General features: G+C 31.0%; 4 protein-coding genes across 4 annotated transcripts; all 4 read left to right on the top strand.

Moving 5' to 3' along the window:
- Positions 1-2,143: 2,143 nt before the first annotated feature.
- LOC114177267 (uncharacterized) lies at positions 2,144-4,439 on the top strand. The gene is made up of 7 exons (XM_028062542.2): positions 2,144-2,488; positions 2,601-2,770; positions 2,871-2,973; positions 3,174-3,290; positions 3,372-3,542; positions 3,714-3,837; positions 3,905-4,439. Exons 1-7 carry the CDS (start codon positions 2,165-2,167, stop codon positions 4,033-4,035), a joined length of 1,140 nt encoding a protein of 379 aa, XP_027918343.2. The 5' UTR covers positions 2,144-2,164; the 3' UTR covers positions 4,036-4,439.
- Positions 4,440-7,739: 3,300 nt separating this feature from the next.
- Positions 7,740-8,564, top strand: LOC114177264 (disease resistance response protein 206-like). The gene has a single exon (XM_028062537.2). The coding sequence runs from the start codon at positions 7,824-7,826 to the stop codon at positions 8,370-8,372; it is 549 nt and encodes a 182-aa protein (XP_027918338.1). The 5' UTR covers positions 7,740-7,823; the 3' UTR covers positions 8,373-8,564.
- Positions 8,565-11,336: 2,772 nt separating this feature from the next.
- Positions 11,337-12,321, top strand: LOC114176912 (dirigent protein-like). The gene has a single exon (XM_028062113.2). It carries the CDS (start codon positions 11,534-11,536, stop codon positions 12,101-12,103), a length of 570 nt encoding a protein of 189 aa, XP_027917914.1. The 5' UTR covers positions 11,337-11,533; the 3' UTR covers positions 12,104-12,321.
- Positions 12,322-14,477: 2,156 nt separating this feature from the next.
- On the top strand, positions 14,478-23,096 carry LOC114178465 (potassium transporter 3-like). Its single transcript, XM_028064386.2, has 9 exons — positions 14,478-14,634; positions 15,380-15,623; positions 15,720-15,968; positions 16,094-16,144; positions 16,265-16,525; positions 16,606-16,658; positions 17,279-17,393; positions 18,341-18,595; positions 21,475-23,096. Exons 1-9 carry the CDS (start codon positions 14,593-14,595, stop codon positions 22,575-22,577), a joined length of 2,373 nt encoding a protein of 790 aa, XP_027920187.2. The 5' UTR covers positions 14,478-14,592; the 3' UTR covers positions 22,578-23,096.
- Positions 23,097-24,000: the final 904 nt, after the last annotated feature.

Below are 24,000 nucleotides of genomic sequence, written 5' to 3' on the forward strand. Positions count from 1 at the left end.
TTAGAATTAATTTCTTTAATAAAACAAATCTCAGTAATTAATGTTGAATGATCAATATTTTAGTAGCTAAATTTTAAAAATTTATTTAAAAATTTATTATAATTTTTTATTTATAATTATGATTATTTTAATAATCAATCATATTTTATTTTATAAATTAATATCTAAATTAATTTTATAATAACTAATCACTCTTGATCACTCAAATTAATTATTATAACGAAACATTTTCTTATAATATATAATATATGACCAACAACTTACATTTCATTATTTCTTTAATGTCATATATCCTAGTCAAAGTGTTAGGTTCTTTATCCTTAGGTTTATCTTTTTATTCTCTTTTTTTCGATTTCCTCAATACATAATTAATCTAAAGGATGATATATAAGACATATCTGAATATATGATAACTAAGTTATTATATAATCCTATACAAATATATCTCGCGATCCAATAGTAGATATATCCAGAAGTTTTTAAAACATTATAATAAAATAAAATATCTACTACTGTATTTTAGAAGATTTACTATTTGCAATGAGATGTTATATCTTACATATGATCATCATATTTGCAATATAGGGTAATCTATTATTATTTCCTTTACTTTACAAAATTTAAAATGTACAACTATTAAAATAATCAATAAATCTTGCTTTACTTTTATCTTATAACATAAAGCAAGGAACTACAAATTACTTCATGTACATTTTTTAACTTCATCTAAGGTTATACATTATGAAAAAAATTGTTCTGTTTTACCTAATTCTTCGCTAAACTTAAAAAAGAAGAAAAACTTCAAGTCTTTGGGAGGATGATGAGACTAGACTGCCAAGTAATATTGATTTAACTTAAAAGTTTTAAAAATCTAACCGTCTAGAACCTTCAAATTCTTATTTCTCCATAAATATCAACATGTATATTAAATCTATTAGGATTAAAATAAAAAAGAACTTACTTAATATTTTTAAACTTCAAATTCTTGCTATAATTTATTTTATTATTCTAAGATGAAATCACCAAAAGCTGTTACCTACTATATAAAAAAAAACCTCAAGGTTAATTTGTTCATAACCAATAATCATTATTTTTTTCTTCTAAATTTGGGACTACTCTAGCCGTATAAGACTAATTTAGTGGGTCAATAAGTTTATGTATATTACTACAAAATACAAATTTCTTCATCTACTTCAGTCTTCCATAGATATGAAATCAAATGGACCTCTCATGAATCTAATTTAAAAAATGTAAATATCTCAACTTGGATTTGGATAAATAAATACTATAAAAAAGTTAATACTTTTTGTTAATTTTATTTTAAATTTTTTTCGTAAAAAAACTTACAAATTTTATTATAAAAAAATTTACAAAAAATTACTAATTTTTTTATAAAATATTTTTTACAAAAAAATTTATTAAAAATACTTACAAATTTTATAATATTTTAGGACGTAATTATCTAAAAAAAAAATTATCTATCAATTAAAAATTAAAAAAAAAATAGAAAAAAACAATTTATAATTTTTTTAACAAATTTGAATTTAATTTTAGTTTATATGCTTTTTAAATCCAAATGAGTTTTAAATCCAAGAAAAAAACAACTCAAACAAAAGAATTAGATAAAAACTATTTTTTGGAGTAAAAATGGGGTGCCGAAGAAAAAATGGGGTGCAATAAAAAAAAAGATGAAGTTGGATTAGAAGTAAAAAAGAGGAAGTTGTCTCCGTTAAGACCAAGTGAATAGAAAAATAGAAAGAAAGATTATTTGAATTTACAGAAAGTAAAATATGAAGAAAATGTTATAATAAATTCAGTTGATATGATATAATAAGTTTAGTTTAATTGTATATTGATATATTAAAATTATAATTTACAAAATAAATTTTAAAATATATAAATTAAATTTAAAACAAATTTAAATTAAAATACAAATAAATTATCAAAGTTTAAATAAATAAATTTATTCTATTTATTATTTTAATATTTTTTAATTACTCTTTTTATTGTAATAATAAGATATATTTATAAATATTTAATTATTATGTATTACATATTAATTTAAAAATATATAACCCTTTCTTAATTGTTTTTTTGTCATTTAATATTTTCAAGCTATAAGGATAAGGGTGAGACATAACATAACCAAGTGAATATTTTCTTCATGTCTGATCTTAACATAGCAGTCACGGCAAAAATGGAAAGTTGCAGTGTGGACAGGGAGAGGCTTGAGATGTTCGAAGTTGGACCATGCAAAGATGCTTACGAAATGGGTCTCTTAATCGGCCGAAGATTTTCCAAACTCATAAGGAGCAGAGTGGACACAGATCTCATTCTACAAAATCATCTCCGACCCTTTGCACTTGCCCACACACCTCGTTCGGAATCACTTCTCAAAGCACTTTTTCATGCCAACAAAACCAAATTCCCAACCCATTGGGATGAACTCTTGGGGACTGCAGCAGGAAGCGGTGTGCCACTTCTTGATGTAACTGCAAAACCATGTTCTATACACAAATAATCAAATGCTGCAACATAACTTTGAGTTTTGTAACAACATAAATATTCAGTGTCTTGTTGTTGTGTGTGTGCTTTTGCAGATTTTACTTATCAACTTCAGGAAGGAGATTCTGGCGTTTATTCCAAAACAAGAGGGAAAAGGGGACACTTTTGATACCTCAGATGATTGCTCCGATGTTGTTGTTGTCGGTGAATCTATGGCTGTTGTTGCGCACAATGAGGATGCAAATGTTGCTCTGGTCGGGCACACGTAAGCTTATAGATTCATTTATGTCTTGTCCTGGTTTCAGAATTCGAATAATTAAAACCGCTTTATGAGTGTTTTTTCTGTGTGGAATTGCAAACTGCAGCTACTTAATCAAAGGAATCTTGCCGAATGGACTCTTCTTTGTTGGTTATACTTATGCTGGGGAGCTTCCAAGCTGTGCATTTGGCTTCAATAGCCATGGACTGGTAAAAATTCCCAATTCACCAACTATCTATGCATGAGTCGAATGAGAAGAAAAAATCACTGTATCTAATAAATTATGTTCTTTATTTTTCTCCTAAAAGTAATTTTCTCAATTTAAAACATGTAGTGCAATGAATTTAAGGATTTACCATGTAATTAAAACGATAATTCTTAGAGATTATGTACTATTTACGATTCACAGGCATTTACTCTGGATTCCGTACCCCCGGCCGAAGATGAAATTGTGGCTGGTGGTATTGGGCGGAACTTCATTTCTCGAGACCTTCTTGAAGCTACAAGCATGGATGATGCACTGAGGGTAAGAATTTGCATCCTTTTCATTTCCATGTTATTGAGTTCGTAAGTTTAATATTTTTCTGTTGTGTCGTTGTTTCGTCAGAGGATCCAATCGTCAGAAGTTTCTGTGGGGCATTCTTACAACCTGATAGAAACAAAGAGCCGCAGGATTTTTAACGTTGAAACTGCATCCAGGAATCGGATTTCAGTTTATGAGGTCGGGGAAAAACCTTTCTTCCATGCAAACATGTACCTCCACCTTCCTATTAATCAGGCAAGTGATACGAAATCCTGTTTTACATTTGTTTGATTCAGACATCTTCGTACAAATCACATGCATATGCTTGGAAGTGTCTCAATTCACTTCACCAATAAAAGAACTGAACTATGCATGAGTGTAACATGTGTATCTCAAAATAAAACATCATTTGGATTTCATTGAAAGGTGCACGATGAGAATTCGATGAGCAGGCAGAAAAGAGCATCTGTTTTGTCAAAAACGTCGAAAGGGGATTTCCTGTCACTTCTGGGAGATATGGAGGACAAAAACTACCCCATCTACATGACAGGTAGATCTCTAAATCCATTGAAGTCCATATACTCTTGATGATGACTTTTTCTTTCCCCTGTTTTCAGGTCCATTACTTCACACCCTTTGTACTGCCATTATCGATCTGGACGAACAGACATTGTCAATTATTGAAGGGAATCCAAAAAAGAGTGCTGTTTCACATGTTTTCTCTATCGCCCCTCAAAAGTCACCATGATTCTGAAGCAGCCAAAACGTTATTAGAACCTGTTACTGTTACTGAAGTTCCCATTTTATGCTGTTTCATAGAGGCCCAAGATATGTGCCCATAGCAGCAACCTCATCACAAAGGGACCTTATACATTCTTGTTATCCAAGCTTTGGAAATGTTCAAACAAGTGAAGCATCTTCTGCCATGGATCTCACATTTTATCATCAACGTTGTCACTTTAAACCATCAATGTTATGAGACAACATTTTGGGATGTTTCCCGTCGAATACTAATTCATCAACATATTGTCATTGGTTGGTTAGGCGGTGACAATTCGAATACATGTAACTAAGATTAAATTGGGCTCTTGATTTTTGGTCCAAAGAATCGACCCATTGGATCTATATAATTTCATCCTTCTTCTTCCTGCACTTTTGTAATTTCATCCTGTACCCCCACACATTTTAAAATTTTAATACTTTCTTTTCATTTTGAGTTCCAAATATACAATATAAAAACGTTTTAGAATAAACAATTCGAAATACAAAAAAAAAATGTATTCTGTGGGGGAGAAAAAATTGTGCTTGACATGAGAAGAATTGAACCTGTTTACCCTAAATATCAGATTCATTTAATTTGAGCCACAAACGGGCTTTTCACGACTATGGATTGAAAATTTGTGGTTATAAGAGAAACTTTATTAGGATTGCTCACTTCAGTTTTTCAATATATACTAATAATTGACATAGTTCATAATAGATTCTTTGTATCGATATTATATGTAAAAAAAATAAAAAATGAGTTGAAACTTTAATATACAATAATTTTTACTTCTGTAATAACAGTTTATAATCTATAGTTTATACCACTATGTAATGGATCATATCGTAAAGGTTATTGATTACATCTTAATAATAATAATATTAATATTAATATTAAATGCTATGAAAGATCTTCGTATTCTTTTCTGTTCCAACCACATTCTGAATAAAAGGGTGCCTTTACATCATAAGATGAAGGCTATAGTTTATTAATTCAACCATTCATTTATTGTTAATACCAATATATCACTTTTTATTGGTCACCAAGACCACTGATATTATGACAAGTATGTCAACGTTTTAGGTCAACGACTTCAATTAATTTACTGAAAATAAAAATAAAAAAAATGTTCCTTTGAACCACGACTTGGTGAAAATAATACAATAAGAAAACTCATGCATATATATAATGTTTTTAGATTAGGGGTAAAAGTACACTTTTCAGATTTATGATTTCACTGGATGGCCCATTAAAGTTTAAATTAGGCAGTATGAGCTTTTAAAACACAATTGATCTATGCTCTTAATTTGTCACAATAAATTTATTTTCATAATTAAATTATTTTATCCTAAATAAAAAAAAAACTCAGCACGACACAGCTATTCTCCAAACCTGTCTGAATTTTGACCAAAATTTTTTTTCAATAATTAGGTATTGATATTATAGATAATTTCAATTTTTTTAATGGAACATGAGAACTAATACATACTTATTCCCATTTCAATGTTTTAAATTACTAAAAAAACATTTTTAACTTTTTAGGTTATATACAAAATTATGTATTAACTTTTTTTATTTGCTGATAAAAAGAAAATCCTTTTTTTATTAATTTCGTAAGTTATTTTTGGAATATATATGTTATTTTTTTCCATTTTTTATAACTATTTTATATTTATCTAATTTTTATTCAATATATTTTGTATTCATATAATTATAATTTATTTTTTTAATATTTGATGTTAAAAATTTAATATTAAATATTTAATAAAGTTTTTTTTTAAATATTAACTACAAAACTTTGTTTAACCTATAGACACAAGACGAGCAAAATGAGAAAACAAAATAGTAATTATGTCAATCATGTAACACAAAAATTAAGAAAAAAAAATTAAAAAAATACTAAATAATCAATACATAAAATAAATATTTGAAAATTAATTCAAAGTTGATAAACAATATAGCAAAACAGAATAATAACTACATCAATCAATCACTTAATCATTTTTATTGAAATAATAAAAAAAAAGTGTAAGAATTTTAAATACCGTTAAAAAACTAATAGGAAAGTTATATCTTAATTTTTCAGATTAAATGAAAATAAAAAGTTAATTTTTGTTGAAGATGATATTAATCCGTTTCATAAATTATTCTCGTACTTCATTATTGTTGATTCTTGTTATATCCCCAATGAAATGTAGATTAAAAAATAAAATAACCCTACCAGATCCCAGAATATATAAAACCAATTATTTCTAGGAACATTATTAATTAAGTGTAATAATAGAAGTAACCAGTTGTAACCTACTTATCCCTGTCTCTGGATTCTTTATGATATCATCGGAGGTAGATGAAGCCGAATCCAAACAAAAATTCATTTAAAAACCGGACCCAATGACCACAGTTACGTGGTGCTGTGAGTATGTGGAATTTGCAACAGTCACCAACCCTTATTCCAAGGACTCATTTTTGCCACTAAATTCAAGATTTACCTAACACCACCTACCTCCACTAACTAACTTATGGCTCCCAACATGCAAATAAAAATGAAAAATGAGTATATCTTAATTATTCTGTTAAAAATACGTTGTTAAAATTCATTACCTTTGCAAGAATATTATATTTTTACCTTCTCATTTAAAAAAAAATGTTTTATTAAGAAATATAACTAGGGAAACATTTATTAGAATATTAACTTTTCAAAAAACGCTTTCTAAAAACAAATACCAAATATAAAAAGTGAATACTTGAAAGGAAAGACACTCCCTTAACAGGGCATATAAATGTCCTTCAATGGAATTAACAGATACAACTTCATTTTCAGCCATCAGCGTCGGAAGTTACACATCAATGTAAATGGACATTGTGGAATAAAGATGTGGAAGAAGCTTACTTCTTTTATTCTCTAATTATTTTACGCATCTCTCTTGTATAATAATACACTATTCAATTGAATAAATGTGTGGCTAACAGAACCAGGTTGAATAGGAAAATAAGGGTACTCATTTTTTTATTTTTTTTTTCAATTTGCGCTTGAAATATTATTTTATTAACCTAGAATAAATACATAAATAAAACAAATCTTTTAGCATGAATAATTGGACGATGCAACTAAACAGAGGTTAGATGTATTCAGCTCAATTAATTAATTCGTAATTTTTTAAACTTTACTCACAATAGTAAGAGATATATACTATATTTAGTTATTATTTGTCAATATAAAAGACCAGTCTCATAGTTATAAGAATTAATATTCTAAATGGCAAAAAGTTAAGGAACATTAAGACTAATTGAATTGGTATGCCATTTTCTTTGCTAAACTGAGGTCAATTGACATTGAGTATTGAGTACGTAGTTGTTTGTTTCTATACTTAAAAAACACTTAGAAAAACAATTTAAGATCCAAGCATGTGTGATTTTCCAACGTATGAAAAGTTGTTTTCATCTTAGCATGTTCAATGGGTACCTAAAGAGAGGAGTAACAGTCACATTGACAAAGTTTAATACGAATACATTAGATTTTTTAAGTATACTTGTTAGTTTTTTAACTAAACATGGCCAAAAAAGTCTTGTAGATACCGATGCATAACATAACATCATTGAAAACGTACATCATTGTGCTTTTACCTCTTTACTGCTTCCTACCAATTGTTTTGGAGAAATTGCAAAATCATTATAAAAGGACACTAGAACTATGCAAGAACCTCACACACAAAGTCCCAAAAGTGTTCTTGGCTATAGAACACTCTCGTGTGTTTCTCTCCCTCTTTACTATAATGGGTGCGAAAGTTTCCTTCATCATTTTGTTTATGCTCCTTATAATTGCTTCATGTTCAGGCAAGAGGAAGCAATACACACCATGCAAAAGCTTGGTCCTCTTCTTCCACGACATCATTTACAATGGAAACAATGCAGGCAATGCAACCTCTGCAATAGTAGCAGCCCCAGAAGGTGGTAACTTGACCAAACTGGCGAGCCAGTTCCACTTTGGAAACATAGCGGTTTTCGATGACCCCATCACGTTCGACAACAACCTTCACTCAAAACCCGTGGGAAGGGCTCAGGGCTTTTACATCTACGACACCAAAAACACTTACACTTCGTGGCTTGGTTTCACCTTTGTTCTTAACACCACTCAGCATCAGGGAACCATCACTTTCGCCGGAGCTGACCCCATCATGCAGAAAACTAGAGACATCTCAGTCACTGGTGGCACCGGCGATTTCTTCATGCACAGAGGAATTGCCACCATTATGACCGATGCATTTGAAGGCGAAGTTTATTTTCGACTTCGTGTTGATATCAAGTTCTACGAGTGTTGGTGATGTTAAAACTCCCTGCTGAATAAAGTAAAGGCTTCTTTTACGTTCAACTTCATCAAATGTTATTGGATATTGTACCTTTCTCTTCGCAGAGATTTTCTTCTAACAATGTAATGTACCACTTTGGATTTCAACTCGGAATTCCTAGAAATAATTGAACCTAATTAATGAAATCGAGTACTCGAATTTATTATAGTCACCGATTTTATATTGACACGTGCTGGAAAGAAATTCTTGGTGGAATAAAACCAGTAAGTCAGAAGTGTTCTTACGTGATGTGGGGAAACACTTGAGTTGACACGTATGTGCTAGCAATTAATGCAACAAATAGTTTTTCAGGAAAGTCATGTGTATTTGGTGGGGTGTACTATTTCAAGCATGAAGTTCAACTTCTCTTGAAACAGGGCAAAAAAAACTGAAATTCGTGCTCGAGAAACGATAAACTTTAGAAACAGACTTTGAAACAAGGTGTTTTGCCTTAGGAGTTTGATGGATTTTAAATGCATTTAAAAGAATATGTACATTTAATTGTATCAGGAGGAATATGATGAAAATAAAAATGGAAGTTTACTGAAGATTGGTATAATTTTGTTGCCATGGTTTGCAGAACCAAACATCAAATCACATTGAAGCCAAATCCATGGACCGGGAATGTGGCGTCATTGGTGGTTTCATGCTTTGGAATAGAAATCCGAACATATCTAGTTACACATGCAATAAAAGAATTTGGATCTTTAATTGGAAGCTTTCATATGTTACAGCAATTCGTAATAGCTATTACAAGAAACAGAGTTTGTGGTCAATCACCTTGAACCCCCAATATTGAGAATCGTGACGCATATCAGATTTTTCTTGGTTTTTCAGCAGAAAAGTGAATTGTTTCATCTATCTAAACACACCATTAAGGTCTTTAGACCGTCTAAGACTACATGATAGTTTAAGATCTTTTGTTGGTACAGAATTTTCTACACCTTGATAAATTCATCAATATTAATGGGTCTGTCTTTATAAGATGTAATGATATCAAATTGTCTATTTTATGTCATAATTTAACTTCCACATAATACAACTTTCTTCATCTTTCATAAAAGGGGCTTCAGTTTCAGCTATTAAAACTCTGTTTACATAATTTTCAGTTGTTTAAATTTTATTTACAGAAATTAGTTGTGATAGTTCTTTTTATATAAATAATATTTTATATTAACATTTTCACATATGTGAGCTAAGCGTTAAGTAAAAAAGAAACGAGATAATAAAATATTAAAATTGCAAAGATCAAGAACTGTTGTTATTAATAAGAAACTTTCCTCACAATCGAAGAAAGATTCAAGAGAAAAGTATATAATTGATTATATTCTAATATAATTATAATTAATTTTTTGTTGTTATAAAATAAATACTTAAAATAGAAAGGTTTAAATAATAAATAAAATAGATTTTGATATTTTCACTACTAAAAAAGTTTATATTTCTTGTCAGTTTTATTTTAAATTTTTTTTGTAGAAAATATTTAAAAATTTTGTTATGAAAAAAATTTGCTGAAAATTGCTGCCAATTTTTTTTCAAAATATTTTGTGTAAAACACTTTTCACAACAAATTTAGTAAGAAATACTTGTGAATTTATAATTTTGTAAAAAATAAATTACCCACATAAAAATTACCTGCAAATTAAAATATTTAGAAATAATAACAAGAAGAAGTCTTTTCTTGTAAATTTTTTTAACAAATTTGCAAGAAAATTTTCATGTAATATAAGAATTTTTAGTAATGTTTATGAAATAATTTATTTTAATATATTTTTATTTTGAAATATAATTTTTATATTAATTCTAATTTATATTTTACAAATTATTTTCATACCGAATTACTTTTAAAAATTTATTTTACAAAATATTTGTTATTATATATAAATATTTCTTATTAAATCAATTAATATTTCCACTTATTTTCTCTCATTTTCTAATATAGTTTCTTTAATCTAAATAATTTTACTATTCACTCTGATTCTTTTTTTCTTTTTTTTCATTTCGAACCTCCCATTGGGTGGGTCTTGACATCATATTTCCTTTATACTTTTCTTCCTTTTATCTCAGTTCCTTGTGGAGTAACTTGTTAGATTTAAATGATATAATTTGCCGTAATTTTAATTACATTCCAATATTATCTTACTCATAAATTAAAAAATAAATAAATGTATTTTTAAGATATTATAATATAATATTTTAAAATATAATAAAATCTAATAATAAGTTATTATATCATAAACTAAATTTTTAAAAATATTTAATTTCAATCTTTTAATAAAATAACCTATTATGATACTATGATGGAGCACATATCGCACAACAACTCCACATGTAATGATTCAACACAGATCAATGTCCACTTAAAATTTATAATTATATATATATAGTAAGTAGGAGTAACCACTCCGACTTAGATAGTCCCAACATCCACTTAATCTCTTCTTTCTAATCTGAAATTTTAGAGCATTAAATATTAGTTGGTATATTTTAATCAGCAAAATTAAACTTAAAAAATACTTTATAAGTTTATTAACATTTGATAATTCATAAGACAGTGATCCATTTCATTTATTAAAACTAAAAAATGAATCTGAGTTTTGGAGTTGGAGGTGAGATGTTTGCTTTGTGGCTAGCTAGACGCAGCACCAACCAGAAGCAGGTCCAGTTCTTGTTGCACCAAAAACACGTTTACTACTTTATTATTTGGTTCAGTCACTCTGGACCCCTTTTAAGTCTTGTGCGTCCAATCATGTCGCATGCCGTAGACACAAAGCAACCAAAAACTAAGCATTTTTTCCGTCTTATTTTCTTTTTGCCTCATAATAACGATTCCTTTAAAGCCAAGCCTAACAATGCTAGATACACAAAAAGAAGTTCTCATGTAAGAGAAATCTCACACCAAAAGAGTATAAGCAGAGTTATTCAACGTTCACCTAAAGCATTATAATAATAAGAAGTTGCTAACCTTCTACAACATTGCTTCAAATAACTAGGTTGTCCAAGTTAAACTTGAAAGTCTAAGTCTTTGCACGGGCATATATATTTAATTAAACGTAACTTTGCTTTATGGTTAAAGTCTGGACTCTGCGTGCTTATAAATTTGAAGCAATATTTCCAGAATTGGGGCATCGGTAGCAATGGAAATAACGAGGTTCGTTTTTTCTCTCTTCTTCTTGGTAATGATGGCGGTGGGATCTTCGGGTTCTCCGACCCATTGGAGAAGAAAAAGGGTTCGTGAGCCGTGCAAGAAGTTGGTGTTCTATTTCCACGACATAATCTACAATGGTCATAACTCCAAGAACGCAACTTCAGCCATTGTGGGATCACCCGCATGGGGAAACAGGACCATACTTGCAGGGCAGAACCATTTCGGCGACCTGGTTGTGTTCGATGACCCTATCACCTTGGACAACAATCTGCACTCAGCAGCCGTAGGACGTGCCCAAGGGTTCTACATTTACGACAAGAAGGAGATTTTCACGGCTTGGCTTGGCTTCTCCTTCGTGTTCAACTCGACGGAGCATAAGGGTAGCATCAACTTCGCAGGTGCAGACCCTTTGATGAACAAAACGAGGGACATTTCGGTGATTGGAGGGACCGGTGATTTCTTCATGACTAGGGGTGTGGCCACTCTCTCTACGGATGCATTTGAAGGGGAGGTTTATTTCAGGCTTCGTGCGGATATCAACTTGTTCGAGTGTTGGTGATTAAGCTGATTGGAACAATCTTCTCTGATCAGGGTTTCTTGTTTTGTGTCATTTGTGTAACCTTTTTTCCTTTCCTTTCCTTGATGATGTGTTGGAGGAATACGACGTGGGAGTTCTGTTCTGTTCTGTCTCCACGGCTTAAGGTCGACGTTGTCATTTTTCCTACTCATCAGAACTAATTGAATAATGCAAAAACATCAACATTTTTCTTGGACCAACATTTCTGTTGATTTTCTTGCCTTGCCTTTCTTGGTAAAAAATTTGGATCGTTACAGTATTTATTAGAATCATGATATATTAACACCTAAAATTAATTGTAATTTTGTACTTGAAAAAATAAACTTTAGTACCCTCTCATTAAACATCGCGCAACAACCTTAACAGAAGAAAAAGAAAATTATTTAGTGGTTAATATGAACTTAAATATTGACTTCACATTTTTGTGATGGATTATGAACTTAAATATTCTAAAAATTTACAACGTGACACATATTTTATATACATACATTTATACCTATTTTAATTATATATTGAAAAAAAAATTATGTGTTTTATTTTCATTATTTAAATGATTTTCTTTAATTGTAATAAATTAGATTCCATCTATATATTTTTATTTGATTTGATTTTTATTATTATTTTAATTATAAATTTTTCTGTACAAATTTATTGAAACTTTGTATAGAAAGATATACAAATTTGATTTTCCATAATTTATCTTTTATAGTTAAGTTTATAGATCTAATTAGAGTTCATATTTAGATTTATGTTTACATGATTAGAGACTATATGTGCTCTAATCAAACAAACTAGAATGGTTTGTTAAGCTTTTTTGGTTATAGAAATTATTTATGATTTTTTTTTCTCAATTGTAGGATTGTCTTTCTTTTCTCATTTATGCTCTTTGTTTTTTCATCCATGAATAATCAAATTTTGAAGTTTATTAAATTTCAAAAAATATGTTAGGTATTACTGAAATTTGACATCCCAACAATAATAACACCCAAAAAGTCTAACAATAGTCATCATATGAAAAAATTATTTAAAAAATTAAAACAAAACATGAGGGCACGACAACAAATTCACAATAAAAAATTGACAAAAAAATAACTGTTATCGATTTACAAGGAACAATAAAAGCGACACAAAAATTACAAATATTGACAAGAAAAGAAGTTAAAAATAAAATTTTCAAGTTATATATATAAAATAAAACCAAATTATAACCTTGTTCAATTTGTGTCTAAAACACTAAACTTCTTGGGCGATGTGATGAATAATTTATTGGATCTTTGAAGAAGATTAAAGTATGAGCATTAAGAGGCTACATCTTAACTTTTTTTCATATTTTTAGATGTATAGGTAGCCTCGTAAGTCTACAATTGTTGTGGCTCAATTTATCCTATTCTATTTTGGTGGACAAAATGTGGACGACAAACTAATCCACATCGTTACCCCTAAGAATATATTTAACTTGCGACATCATTTATGATTTTCAAATAAGTGGAAGTTTATACCATATTAATAAACAATACATATTTATTATACCACATTGCTTTTAGTTTATTTATATATATAATTAAGATACTATAAGATTCAAAAATAAATAAAAAATTGAAACATAACTAAAATATTTTTAATACAAATAATATATAATATAAAATTAAAAATAAACATTACAGGCTTAAATTTTGAAGAATTTATTTGTTAAAATAACAAATATTAGATATTAGTCTTTTTCAAACCAATATGTAAATTAACCTGAGCAATAATAACTTATAATTTTTGTATTAAAAAAAGTTGAAGTCGTTAAAACTCGTTTTCAATTCTAATTATTAAAATTTCTTATTATTTTTAATAAAATAAAAAATTAAAAGATAAAAAAAACTCAAATATAAATTTTCTATTAGATTTTTAAGTGTTAATTTTCTGTTATGCTTATTGAATTTAATTTTGATATTTTAAAATATATTAAATAAATATTAATATACCAACATTATATTTTTGGTATATTTTTAATGTACAAGAGGATATGAGAAAAAATCTTTTAAAAAAATCTGGGGTCAAACAACTCACTCTGTATAAAGGAAGATTTTTTTTATATATATACAAATTGAAAAAAAATATTAATATTTAGTCAGTTTTTATGTTTTGTTAGTAATTTTCTGTATTATCATGTAAACATTATAACATCTAAATTAAAAGTTGTTCAAAGAAACGAGATTGTATTTTGAAAGTAAATGAAAAAGAGAAAGTGGAAAGTTTGATTGATTTGAAATTTTACCAGACACTTTTACGATTACCACGCCTTTTTGCAATGGGAAAAATTGAGTTTACCTAGGAAATAATAAAATAATGAAACATGGTGTACATACGAGGCAATTTCGCGGTCCTAACCCAATATACAGTTGGAGTGGAATTTCAACGACAAGACAACGCTCTCTCACAACACCAAAGAAACTCTTGCTCTGTTTTCTTCTGCCATTGCTATGAGTTCAGATGCGATTAGTGAACGAAGTGCATCAGCCGTGGTACGTTTTCCCTTCTTTTTTTTTTTTCACTCAGTTGAAACCCTAAGTTAACCATAGAAGTATATCTTTAAACTTTAAATATACTTTGTAATACTTCTGGAACTTTCTGCTCTTCTTTCCGTCTTTCCAGATTCGATTTCCTTAGTATCGATTCAATCCTAACGTATGAATGTGTGATATAGCAATTATTGAATAAGCATCGCTTTTGTCCAACTTTTGACTGTGAAAGGAGAATGCGAAGTGAAAATGAGATCCGTTGTTTCGAACTCGATCGTCAATGTAACTGTGGATCACTAGCCTGGAAATGAGTCAGGGTTTTGTTGTGTAGTTCTGGAATTTAGAAGGCATTGTGGCAATCACGTGCATCATTTATTATATTTTGCAGCATCAGAAATCGAGAACGAAATGCAAGTTGTTGTGTGGAGAGTGTGGTCAGTATTTGCTAAGTTGGTCGAAGCTTAGAAAATGAAAATGAAACTGTTCCCGTACATAAACCGCTATAAGTAGATGATTTTTATTCAACACTTGTGTTCTTTTGCACCTCTTTTTGTCTTTTATTATCTAATGGAAAATGAGCAAATTACACTTGTTGCATGCTAGTGCAGAACAAGATGAAATAGGAAAGAGAAGCATTGAACATCTATATAATCTATTTTGTTCTCAATTTTAACCTGAAGTTTGTTCTATTGAACTTAAAGACCTTGTATGTGTGTATGACATCTTTTTTTTTTTTCTCTGTTAACAGGTAGAACGGAAGTTTCAATATAGACAACTTTTATTTTTGGCATACCAAAGTTTAGGCTTTTTGTTTGGTGACTTGAGCTTATCGCCTCTTTATGTCTATCAAAGTATATTTTCCGGAAGACTGAAACATGTCCAGAATGAGGATGCAATATTTGGCGCATTTTCTCTGATCTTTTGGACTCTTTTAATTATTTCTTTGTTGAAGTATGCACTTATTATGTTAAGTGCAGATGATAATGGCGAAGGTAAGAGCTATTGATTTTATTATGCTGTCAGAATAGGTCCTTTTTAACTCATTACTATAATTATTGTGGTAATACTAATACATTCAACTTTAACAGGTGGAGTTGTTGCTTTGTACTCACAGCTTTGCAGAAGTGCAAAATTATGTTTGCTTCCTAATCATCAAGCTTCCGATGAGGAGCTTTCTACGTATCGCAAGCCTGGCTCCTCAAATGGAAGTATACCTTCCTCGCCTTTGAAAAGATTCATTGAGAAACACAAGAATACAAAGATGGCTTTGCTTATTTTTGTTTTACTAGGTGCTTGCATGGCAATTTGTGTTGGTGCACTCATGCCTGCCATTTCTGGTAAGGATACAGTTTTCTCTCTCACACAAATATGTGATTGTGTCTGGTGGGAAACCTTAGTTGATTGAAGTTTTATTGTTGTATTAGCTCTATTTGTACCTCTGCTAATAAAAATTCTTCTGTAGTTCTTTCATCCGTTGAAGGCCTGAAAATTGAAGCAAAGATTACAAATAAAAGTAAGTGGAAAAGATCTAATCTCAACTGACATGCTTGTTATATGACACTGGTCCTATATTCCTTCATTAAAAAATATTATGTAAATTTCAATCTAAACATTTGTATTTATCATTTCACAGGTATGGTGTCTTGTATTTCTTGTGTTCTACTGATTGGACTCTTTGTCATGCAACATCGTGGCTCCTACAAGGTTGCGTTCGTGTTTCCTCCTGTAATCATCCTATGGCTACTGACTATTTTCATGATTGGCATTTACAATATCATCAAATGGAACCCAAAAGTATATCAGGCTCTTTCTCCATATTATGTATACAAGTTCTTTATGCTTACAGGAAAAGATGGTTGGACTAACCTTGGAGGAGTATTTCTATGCGTTACAGGTCTGTATCTCTTTCAAAATTAAAGTTCTGCTTAAGCCTTATTCTTGCCAAATTCGTTATGTTTTTCTTGTCATCTACAGGAACTGAAGCTATGTTTGCAGACCTTGGTTACTACAGACAAACACCTGTAAGGGTATGTGTGGCCAATAAGTACTATGTTGGTTTTTGACTTCATGGTTATTTTGCAATGTTTTGTTTATAACTGACCCTTCAAATAGATACCTAAGAATGATTACTGTTACTTTACTAAATGTTTTGTAAGGGGTGGTGATGATTTCTTTTAGTCAGTAATAGCATGTGTAATATGTTGTAATATACTTTTTAGACTTTAACTTGGTGTTTGTGCCTGTTCTATGAGACAGTTGATGATATTTTGCTTTGGAAGAACTAAATATCAGATAGAAAGCTACTACAAAGAAGGAATAATACAAAGTAATGTGTATTGCACGTATGAATTAGTATTGTAAAAGACAAACCTTTGTTTAAAATGATGGACATGCATAACAAGTGAAGGAGTATTGGTTTTGTTGAACTGTAGGTCCATGACATCTAGAAAGTGATTCTTGGTTTGTTAACGAGGAGTTTGGCTAAAGTGGGATGTGTGAAATCAAAATTTGAGTTGATTTATCTATTGGGCAATGTAGTTCACATAATTTGCCTTATCTGTGGCATATTGATTCCTCATTTAAAGCAGAATGGAAACTTTTTTGAAAATGATTGTTGTAACTCTTATTCTATCGTGTTACTGTGCAGGTTGCATTTTATTGTATCATTTACCCATGTCTAGTTCTTCAATACATGGGGCAGGCGGCCTTCCTTTCCAAGAATTTATCTGCAGTACCTATAAGCTTTTATGCTTCTATTCCAGGTCAGTTAATGTAAATACTAAGAATAAGAATAAAATATCCCAAATAGGCCTTCTCGTGGAATTCTAGAAGATTGTGGATTGATGTTATTTGCCTTCAGACAAATGAAAATATGAGTGTCTTGGCCACTTACATTGTGTCTCCCAACATTCTAAGCAGTAGTACATTGAACTGGTGATAAACTGGGGTTCTTTGAATGATCGAGTGTGTTCTAATTTCTATCTTTGTAATATGTGAAATTTGAAGTATTATCTTTTTGTTCCCTGTGTCATTAGTTGTCCATTATGAACTGATAACAGCACTACAATTTGACCTGGTTCTTGGCCAATTTATGAGGAATATCTGAGAGATAACTCTCACAAAGTACATTTAGACTTTAACTTAACTCTAAACAATCAGTACTTATATGCTATAGTTTGACTGTATCTAATTGACGTAAGATCTCCAACATATCTCCCTCTTGGGGAGACTGAACATCTTGAACAGACTAGATATTTGTGCTGGTTCAGTAACAGGTGACGTGATAAACCTAATAAGCCTTACTATTGTAGGCTTTGATGCCATTTTAGAAAGTGGATTTAGGCGTAACTCTATCTTGCAAGGTGAAATTTGCATCTATATATATATATTATAATTTAGCCATATTTGAAGTCAATGTGAGATCTCTAATAATGACTTTAACCTTAGAGAATTCTTTTTGGGGTGGATGTTTTACTGTGTTTTTATAGCTTGTTGTCATTGAAGCCTAAGTTTTTCTTATGTTACTTGAGAAAATAAAGAAAAAAGATAACAAAATGGGATCATTTATGCAGCAAGCTTACATTAATGGTAAATAAAGCAAAATAGTTGAGTTGGTAATAATGCCTTGCCATATGATTTTTATGAGACTGCTGTACTTGTTTTGAAGTCTCCAACATGTATTTCATTTTTTTTTTTTTCATTTTTGTAGATGTTCTCTTTTGGCCAGTATTTGTGGTGTCTGCTTTGGCGGTTATAGTTGCAAGTCAGGCTGTCATTGCTTCAACATTCTCTGTAGTCCAACAATGTCATGCATTTGAATGTTTCCCTCGGGTTAAGGGAGTACATTCCAGAAGGTGGATCCCTGGCCAGACATATATACCAGAGATAAACTGGATTCTTATGATAATCAGCTTGGCTGTGACATTTGGTTTAGGAGACAAGAACCGTATAGGATATGCTTATGGTAAGTTGGCGGATTCGAGAATTGTATTGTTAGATTAAATCACTATTAGACAATGGAACAAACGATTCCCCTATTACACAGATTTAATAATGTGTTCTAACTTTCTGTCCTGAGTTGTCAACATGAAAGTTACTATTTAACATTCTAACACAACTGCCACTAACCCTCAATTCCCATCGTAGCTTGTCTAAAAATTATGTTATTTATAGCATATATTATCTAGTTAATAATAGTTTGAGTTCCTTTATATTTCTTTTATCTAATATGCTATTTATTTCAATATTATTTGATGTTAGTTGAAGCTTTTAGACTTCAAAATCAGTGTGTATCATTACATTCCACTGATGTGTGTGTGTATCTGAGGAATGTGTATATATATATATATATATATATATATATGAGTAATTGAAAATGCAACTCTTGAGAAACCAAAGATAAAGAGAGGCGTGTGACATACTAGGTACAACAAAAGACTATCATTATTCAACACTCCCCTCTCATTATAGCTTATAAATTATATGCATCAAGTTTACAACATGTAAACTGAATTAGGGGTCCTCTCTAATGATTTAGTAAAAATATTTGAAAGTTGATCATTGGAATTGATAAAATGACACTCAATCTAGATATATTTAGTTCTTTCCCAAAAAACAAAATTAGATACAATGTGCACAGTTGCATGATTATCAGAATATAACTTCATTGTAAAATTTTAGTAGCATCATCCCCTGTAATCATTATGTCATGAACATAAACAACAGGTAGACACATTGCCTATGAGAATAATGGCAATAGAACATTGAATGTTATATATTTTACTTCGTTCAGCCCAAATTCCTATACTATATGACCAAACTTCCCAAACCAAGCATGAGGGTATTGCTTGAGACCATAATGAGATCTCTACAGTTTGTAAACTAAGTTAGACTCCCCATGAGTAACAATTAGGAGGTTGCTTCATGTGAATCTCGTTTTCTTGCTCTCCATGATGGCAGAGATTTTTAGTGGTCAATGGTGAATGACAACCTTAGCAAGAAAAAGCTGAACAATAGTGATTTTGGCCACAGGAGAGAAGATATCACCATAATCAAGGCAATAAATAGATTTGAGTGTATTTCTTAGCCATCAACCTAGCTTTGAGACAATTAACTTTACCATTACGCTCAACTTTAATGATATAAACCATCAACAACCAACTGGTTTCTCACTGGCACGAAGTGGAATCAGATTTCATTTAACCACTATTAAGAGCCTACATTTTAACAATAACGGTTTGTTGCCATTTAGGATTATCAAGTGCTTTACATTTCTATGAACAATGTGTGAAGATAGATACATAGGAAGCATATAGATGATGATAAACGAAAAAATTGTAAATGGAATGAGTTTCAAGAGAATTAAATACCTTTCATAAAGGCAATAGGCCAACCAACATCATCATTAGTAGTCTTTGCGGTAGGGTTGTCTAATGGTGAAGGACATGAATCAGGTCACTCTGCAAATGTTGGTGAATGAGGTTGTTAGGTATTTGTATTTGTTGTTAGGTATACTAAGGGGATGGAAAAACTGCAGGAGCACTATTTGTTGGTGAATGAGGTTGATTTTCTTTTGGAGTATAGAACAAATTGAAAATAAGGGATAAGTAGCACTTGTTGTAAGGAGACAAGTTCTTCTGTAGAGGGAGAGAAGAAATGAGTCTCTTCAAAAAAGGTAACATCAATGAACATGGAATACTTTCTTGACTTTGGAGATAGAATTTATAGCCTTTTTAAGATGAGAATATCCTAAGAAAACACAGTTAGTAGCTCTAGCAATCAACATATCCATGTTTGGGGAAGTATAATGAATAGAAAATATACACCCAAATACCCGAGGGGGAATATGGAATGAATAGCCACTCTCATTTGGAAAAGGGAGTGTGGGATTTGATTGACAAGAGAAGAAGAGGACATTCTACTTATCAGAAAACATGCAGTGAGAATCACATCACTCCAATGGTGTACAGAAACATTAGCATTAAACATTAGGGGGGGTGTAGTTTCCATCAAGTGTCTACTTTTTCTTTCAGATATTTGGTTTTGTTGAGGTGTGTGAGGACTTGTAGATTGATGTAGAATGCTACGTGAAGATAAGGATGGTAGTTTGAAGAAATTTTCTTTTGGCTTTATTGCTTCTAAAATATTTAATAGTTTTCCCAAACTGATTCTTGATGTCATTGAAGAAAGACACAAAAGTGTTTGAAATAGATTCTTGATATAGATATAGGTGTGTGGTTTAAGATTTGAAAATCACTGTTTCACTAGGTTCCACTGATGTGTATTTTTATATATAAATCTAAGTAATTGAAAATTCAACTCTCAGGAATCAGATATAAAGGCTACTGCCTAGACATGCTCGGTAGGTACAGCTAAACCCAGCTGTATAAAAGGATATGCAACAATAGAGACCTTTATTCAACAATATTGGATTATGATTCATTAACACTGTAAAAAGCTTTACATTCTCAATATACAACGCCATATATTTCAAAAATAGAGGTAAAACCTTAGCTGGAAGTGAGAATTAGTATAATTTTGAAATGTTATCAACATAAGAACTGTGTAATCTGCATTTAATAATTTTATATCATGATTAAAAGAGCTCGCTAAAATAATAGCTTCCCAATAGGTTAGGCTTTGTTGATGATCTGGCAACACGATATTGGATCCTAGAGTTGAAGTTATGCTAGTGCTAGCCGTGAATAAACTTGTTTTACATTACTTATTATGTGTTATAGATGGTTCAATGATCGTGAGTAAAAATACATTAGTGTCCTGTGTAATTTTGTCATTCGCTGTTTTTCAACTCATGATTCTTAATAACATCATTTTTGTTTACAGGGATTGCATATCTAATTCTGTTGTTTGTGACCACATGTTTGACATCACTAGTCATCATCCTTGTATGGCATCAAAGTCCTATAATTGCTCTGGCATTTGCTCTGTTCTTTGGTTCGATAGAGATTATTTTCCTGTCATCCTATTGTACGAAAATCCCCAAAGGTGGCTGGATTCCACTTGTGCTTTCGGCGGTCTTCATGGTTGTTATGTATGTGTGGCATTATGGTTCTAGGAAAAAGTATCTACTTGACATGCATGACAAAATTTCGATGAGGTCCATCCTTGGATTAGGTCCTAGTCTTGGGATTGTTAGAGTTCCTGGAATGGGCCTTATCTACACTGAATTAGCTACTGGAGTCCCTGCCAGTTTTTCTCATTTCTTGACAAATCTGCCAGCATTCTACCAAGTGGTTGTTTTTGTTTGTGTGAAGACTGTACCAGTGCCTTGTGTGCCGCATGAAGAACGTTACCTGATTGGCCGAATTGGTCCCAAATCTTTCCGAATGTATCGTTGTATTGTTCGAAATGGCTATAAAGATGTGTATAGTCACGAAAATGATTTTGAAAATGACCTAGTGATGAGCATAGCTGAATTCATTCAATTGGAAGCAGAAGGTTCCTCTGGAAATGCAGAGGGTTCAGTGGATGGACGGATGGCAGTGGTTAGGACATCAGGGAAATTTGGGACACGATTGCTTATGTCCGAATCTTCTGCTTTTGAGGAACGCAACAATACTAATCTTCCTGGAGCTTTGACTCTTACTAGCAGTAAATCCCCGACATTGAAGAGGCTGCAGGCGATGTATGAGCAGGAGTCACCTGAGCTCAACACTGGACGACGAATTCGATTTGAGTTGCAAAATGTAATATATAAAGACCCACGCGTTAAGGAAGAACTCATGGAACTTGTAGAAGCCAAGCGCACTGGAGCAGCGTATGTAATAGGTCATTCTCACGTAAAGGCCAAGTGGAACTCAACATTTATAAAGAAGTTTGCCATCAACCTCTACTCTTTTCTGCGGAAAAATTGTCGGTCTCCTGCAGTGGGTCTAAACATTCCTCAGATTTCTCTGATTAAGGTTGGAATGAATTACCATGTGTAGCATGAATCGGTGACAATGTTTTGACTGGGGATGTAATTTATGCAAGCAAGAATACACTACTTTGGGAGATTCCACTTGAATGGGTTCACCCAAGAATTTCCTCTTGGCGTGTTTGAGGAAATTCCGGCATCAAATTGCCAACATCTTTTGATTTTGTGATGAGCCTGGTGAGGTATCTAAAGTATTGAATTGGTCGACAAAGGAGTTTTGTGCCGGGTCCTATACCTGTTTGTTGTCTTACAGCCAAATTTCCATTTGGAATCACGTCTGTCTTGTGAGTTTTGCTATAGTTTTGTTGAATATAACTTCGTATGTAACATCTGCTGCTGCCTGTTTTGTACTTGTACAAAAATTTGTTCTTTTTTTTTTCAATCTTCTTAGGGAAGACAGGGAAATGAATTGTATTTAGAACGGAACCATACCTTAACTGAAAAAATGTCACTTGCCCCAGCATGTCGTCCAATGACGAGTTTGATTTTGGTTCTTTGATTTATTTATCAATTTTGGCTACTGAGCTCATCTTTCTGCTTGGTTTTGGTTGGTTTTGCTTTGCTGCTTTTACTTTGACTTAATGTAAACTTTTGCTTTGCTACTGAGTTCCTATATCTTATTTCCTCTAGAATTTTTGAAAAAATATATTCATTTTCCTATTTTCTTAATGTATTTCTATACTGCTCTAGTTTTCTCTTGTCGTGAGTAACTAAATCCTTATCTAGAATTATTTAGTAGCCTTTTAACGCGTCCTATTTTCTTGTTTTGGAATTCCTATTTCTTGACATGTTTTTAATCAATCAATTGAATGACGATTGTACCGTAATTACTTGGTAGAATCATAGGATAATTGGGTTTCGGAGTATCGTGTGATACACCTTTAGTTTCGAATTTTCAGTTAGGTTAGTCAATTCAGCTAACAATCTTCTGTTGAGTTAACATATTTACATGATCAAATGAGAACTAATATTTGAAAAATGTTTTTTTTTATCATGAAAAAGCATTGTAAAAAATATCCACAAAAAAAAATAAGGATAATTGAGCGTTGAATTATAGTTCCTATAAAAGTCTCCACGTTTGCATTTCCTATTACATATATTTTATTTTCTGTTAATTTGAACTCAACGCTTTCAAAATATTTGTTTAAAAACAAAATAAATAAAAAATCTGGAAACCGGTACTTCCTAATTAGTCCCTTGAGCGTGATATCTGCCGCGATAATATTTGTCTTCGAAACGATTTTTAAAATTTAGAAGACTAAATTAGGAAAGAAAAACTATTGTACATATTTAATCAAATTATAAAAGTACAAAATCAAAAAATTATTGTACATAGATAAAGAAAAGTGTCAATATTTGTATATTTAAAAAAAAAAATGACCACTGTTTTATAGTGAAACAGAATTCTTCTATTCAAACCAATAATTTGGCAT

This window comes from Vigna unguiculata, chromosome 3, assembly GCF_037176805.1.
Source record: "Vigna unguiculata cultivar grain cowpea cultivar isolate G323 ecotype 2 chromosome 3, ASM3717680v1, whole genome shotgun sequence".
Classification (NCBI taxonomy): Eukaryota; Viridiplantae; Streptophyta; class Magnoliopsida; order Fabales; family Fabaceae; genus Vigna; species Vigna unguiculata.

Coding starts and splice junctions, on each gene's coding strand:
- LOC114177267 (XM_028062542.2), top strand. CDS start 2,165: ATGTCTGATCTTAACATAGCAGTCACGGCAAAAATGGAAAGTTGCAGT. Junction 2,771..2,870: donor GTTGCTCTGGTCGGGCACAC/GTAAGCTTATAG, acceptor TGCAAACTGCAG/CTACTTAATCAAAGGAATCT. Junction 3,291..3,371: donor GCATGGATGATGCACTGAGG/GTAAGAATTTGC, acceptor TTGTTTCGTCAG/AGGATCCAATCGTCAGAAGT.
- LOC114177264 (XM_028062537.2), top strand. CDS start 7,824: ATGGGTGCGAAAGTTTCCTTCATCATTTTGTTTATGCTCCTTATAATT.
- LOC114176912 (XM_028062113.2), top strand. CDS start 11,534: ATGGAAATAACGAGGTTCGTTTTTTCTCTCTTCTTCTTGGTAATGATG.
- LOC114178465 (XM_028064386.2), top strand. CDS start 14,593: ATGAGTTCAGATGCGATTAGTGAACGAAGTGCATCAGCCGTG. Junction 15,969..16,093: donor ACTCATGCCTGCCATTTCTG/GTAAGGATACAG, acceptor ATTCTTCTGTAG/TTCTTTCATCCGTTGAAGGC. Junction 16,145..16,264: donor AGCAAAGATTACAAATAAAA/GTAAGTGGAAAA, acceptor ATCATTTCACAG/GTATGGTGTCTTGTATTTCT.